At 52.9% G+C, this 3,538-nt stretch overlaps 1 protein-coding gene across 1 annotated transcript in view; it reads right to left on the bottom strand.

The window, feature by feature from the left end:
• Positions 1-3,538, bottom strand: part of LOC103767911 (paired box protein Pax-5) — a gene marked incomplete at both ends in the record, with an annotated part of 7,190 nt that overhangs the window by 808 nt on the left and 2,844 nt on the right. The window contains one exon of the mRNA XM_008935044.1: positions 1,820-1,884. Within this exon, the coding sequence (XP_008933292.1) occupies positions 1,820-1,884 (65 nt within the window). The remainder of the gene's footprint in view (positions 1-1,819; positions 1,885-3,538) is intronic.

Here is a 3,538-nt window from a genome sequence, read left to right as displayed (position 1 = left end):
GAGGGTGCAGAGCCTGGAGCAGCTGCCCAGAGAGGCGGTGGAGTCTCCTGCTCTGGAGGGATCCCAAACCCACCTGCATGCCACCATGGGCACCCTGCTGTGGGCGACCCTACTTTAGCAGGGGGGGTTGGACGAGATGATCTCCGGGGGTCACATCCGACCCCCACCATGCTGGGATTCTGCCATCAGCAAGGTGGTTGGAGCTGGCTGGGAGCACAGCCAAGCAGAGAGGGGAGCCTCTGGAAACTGGCACCCAGTGAGGTCTCAGTGCAGGCAGCCAGCCTCCTGGCACAGGGATCTCGTGGAAGTGGACCAGCACTTGCTGTAATTGGTTTGCTGCCTGCCCAAGCTATCACCCTCCAGGCAGTGATAGACCCCCTAGGGAGCTGGGGTTGCCCAGGAACCATGGAGAAAAGACCCTGAAGCTCCCCAAAATATGAATTAAATCTACTTTGCTTTGCCAGAGCTCTCAGGAAAGGGTCCTGGCTCTGTCCAGCCAATGGGGGTTATTCACCACAGCCAGCACAAGCCTGGGGATGTGGGCCAGGGCTGCAGACACTTGTCTGTGTGATGCTGCAGGAGTCTGAGGCTGTACAGAAGCAGGCAGAGGAGGGAGCATCACCATCACCTCCACCAGCTCACCGGCTGAGCCGGCGCTGGCACATCGCCGTGTCCCCAGGCACAGAGAGTGCCCTGCAGCAGCACGCTGAAAAACCCAGCCACAGCCCACAGGGAGGAACCCTGTGTCAGGAACCCCTGCTGCTTAATGCAAGGTGGTCACTTCTACTTAGCAATCTTCTACTCACTTACTTTCAATCCCTGATCTATTATCCCTAAGAAACAAGATTTCTCCTCTCTGTTCCTCTCAGAGAGAGACACCGCTTAACCACCATAGCAAAATGGATGCTTTTCCTCCTCTGAGATTGTTTGGGCACTTCCAAGAAGTAACAGCTCAGGACACGGGACTGCAGCATGACTTCTTTGACAAGCGTGAAGGGTTCCTGCAGCTCTGCACCCACAATCTGTGTCTCACAGTGCCAGCCCACCCTTGCCAAGGCATGGGTATCAAGCGTTTGCCCATTTCACAGGTGACCGCACAAAGGCAGAGAGCAACCAGGGCCCCTATCCCACCTCCCTTCTGCCTACAGAGCAAGGGCTTGCCTGTGCCGCAGCAGCTTTCACAAAACAAGGACAAAAAAAAGCAGGAGTGAGCCCTGCCCGAGCCCCTCCAGCCCCCCCAGAAAAACACCACCAGCCTCGTGAAGGGCCGACGGTGCCGCAGCAGCCAGGCCACCCCTGCCGCTGGCACCGCCCGCCTCGGGCACAGCATCGCTGCTCTGTGGCTGAATTGAAAGTTTCAGAAAGTTTTGCTACCTCTTCACTCAAGACTGGAAGTGCACAAAGAATTATGGAAGGGTTGGTTGATAGATGAAAAAAACACATTCAAAACTACTTACTGACTAATGATGCAGAAAATGTTATGAATAAGTATCCCTTTCTTGATTTATTACTTTAATTATCTGACATTCTATAGACCCCCATTAGTGGGGTTTTTTTGGTTTAGATTTCAATTTTCTGTCTCATGGTGAAAGCTATTTATCATAATAATCAGTAAAATTCAAAACCTTTTAGCAGTATTTATAAAATTCATTTACTATGTTCAGCCCTTGGAGAATGACAAAGAAGTCGCATTAGCACGTGTGCTGAAGTGTTTTATGCAGAATTATCTGTCCATAAGAATGATTAAAAGTTCTTTAGAATATTTGTAATCCATTATGCTTTTTTTTTTTTATATTTAAAAATAAAAAGTTTTCCTTACCTATGCTGTGACTGGAGGCTGGGACCTGCTGATTGGGTGGCTGCTGCACCTTCGTCCGTATGATCCTGTGTGCAGTTGAAGAGAAACGGCTACTTAGCATTAAACACTCACTTGCAGGGGGCATCAAACAGTATTTTTTTCAGTTCAAGGCACCTGTATCAACACAAAAACTCTTTCCGGGGTATTACCCCCTTGTCATCCACTGAAAGATCAATCCCAGGTGTGCCCAGGATGGTGGTTTTGCCTCCAGCCCTTGCCGTCAGGGACACCTGGGTGACCAGCTCCTGCACACGCCTCAGGATGTTGTGGAGTCTGGTGCTTTGGTGCCTTGGAGGATCTAGTCCTCACCACCCAGGAAAGAGACACTCGTGGCTACCTGGGCACCCACTGGGGCCCGAACCCCCTCCTCAGGGAGTTAGGTGCTTCTGAACCCAGCAGGGCATGATCTGCACCCTTGGGTGCTGAGACACATGTGCAAAGCTGTTCCCAGAGCACCCGAGGTACAGCACACACATAGCAAGAGAGCTTGGACACCTCGCAGAAGGACCTGCTTAAGTCAAATTAATATTAAAACAAAAAAGTGCTGCATTAAATGCTAATCGTAAAAGCTAAGTAACTGTATTGCCATTGCTGAGGGCAGCCTCTGCTGATTTGTAATTATGTCAACATAGAGAGATGCAGGTAAAATAGGTGTGTGTGGTATCGCATGACAGAGTTGTTCTAGAGCACAGGTCCTGTGAGGAGCAGCTGAGGGAGCTGGGGGTGCTGAGCCTGGAGCAAAGGAGGCTCAGAGGAGACCTTCTGGCTCTGCACAGCTCCTGACAGGAGCCTGGAGCCAGGGGGGGTCGATCTCTTCTCCCAAGAGGCAAGTGATAGAACCAGAGGAAGTGGCCTCAAGTTGCCCCAGGGGAGGTTTCAGTTGTCCCTGAGGAACAATTTCTTGCCCTGGAGGGTTGCCCAGGGCTGTGCCAGGCTGCCCAGGGCAGTGGTGGAGTCCCCACCCCTGGAGGGGTTTCCAGGCCGTGGAGATGTGGTGCCTCAGCACCACTGACATGGGCCTGTGGGGACCTGGCAGTGCTGGGGAACGGTTGGACTTGATGATCTTAAAGGTCTCTTCCAAACACAACAGTTCTATGATTCTATTTATGAGAGAGAGCAACTGCTACAAAGAGCTGGGGAGATGCTCTACTAAGAGCCCACCTGTCAATGCTCTGTGAAAAAAGGGGAGTCTGGAACGCCTCCAGAGATAACAGCCCTACAGCAGGGCCCGAGGGGGTCTGAAGGAGCTCGCTGCTCTCCCCCACACGCCTGCCTGCCCGGCGCACGGCTCGTGCAGCAAGGATGCTGCAGTGAGTGTTTCTCCTCTGCACCAAACAAACCCTTCTCCCATTTCTGTCTGCCGTGAATCTGGACACGGGGGGAGGAGGGGAGGTGTGTGACTGGGCTGGCGTTGGGATGCACTCCTGGGAACGAACAGCAGTTGCTCCCTTGAAAGTCCCCCTGTGAGCCAGTACAGGAACCCCCTCCAGCCCCTTGAAAGTCCCCATGTGATCGAGAACAGGACCCCCCTCCAGCAGCTCCCAGCCCCATCCCAGCAGAGAACACTCAGCTCTGTGGAGGCTGGTGGGGACTTGGTCTGCTAGTAAACCACCTTTCAGCTGCCAGCCCCAGAGCAAAGGTTCTGGGTGATAAACGTCTTTGGTGGATGTGTCCTTGGAG

This window comes from Merops nubicus, unplaced genomic scaffold (assembly GCF_000691845.1).
Source record: "Merops nubicus isolate BGI_N331 unplaced genomic scaffold, ASM69184v1 scaffold26212, whole genome shotgun sequence".
NCBI lineage: Eukaryota > Metazoa > Chordata > Aves > Coraciiformes > Meropidae > Merops > Merops nubicus.
Note: the sequence above shows the minus strand (reverse complement) of the source record. Positions and strands in the feature narration are given on the sequence as shown.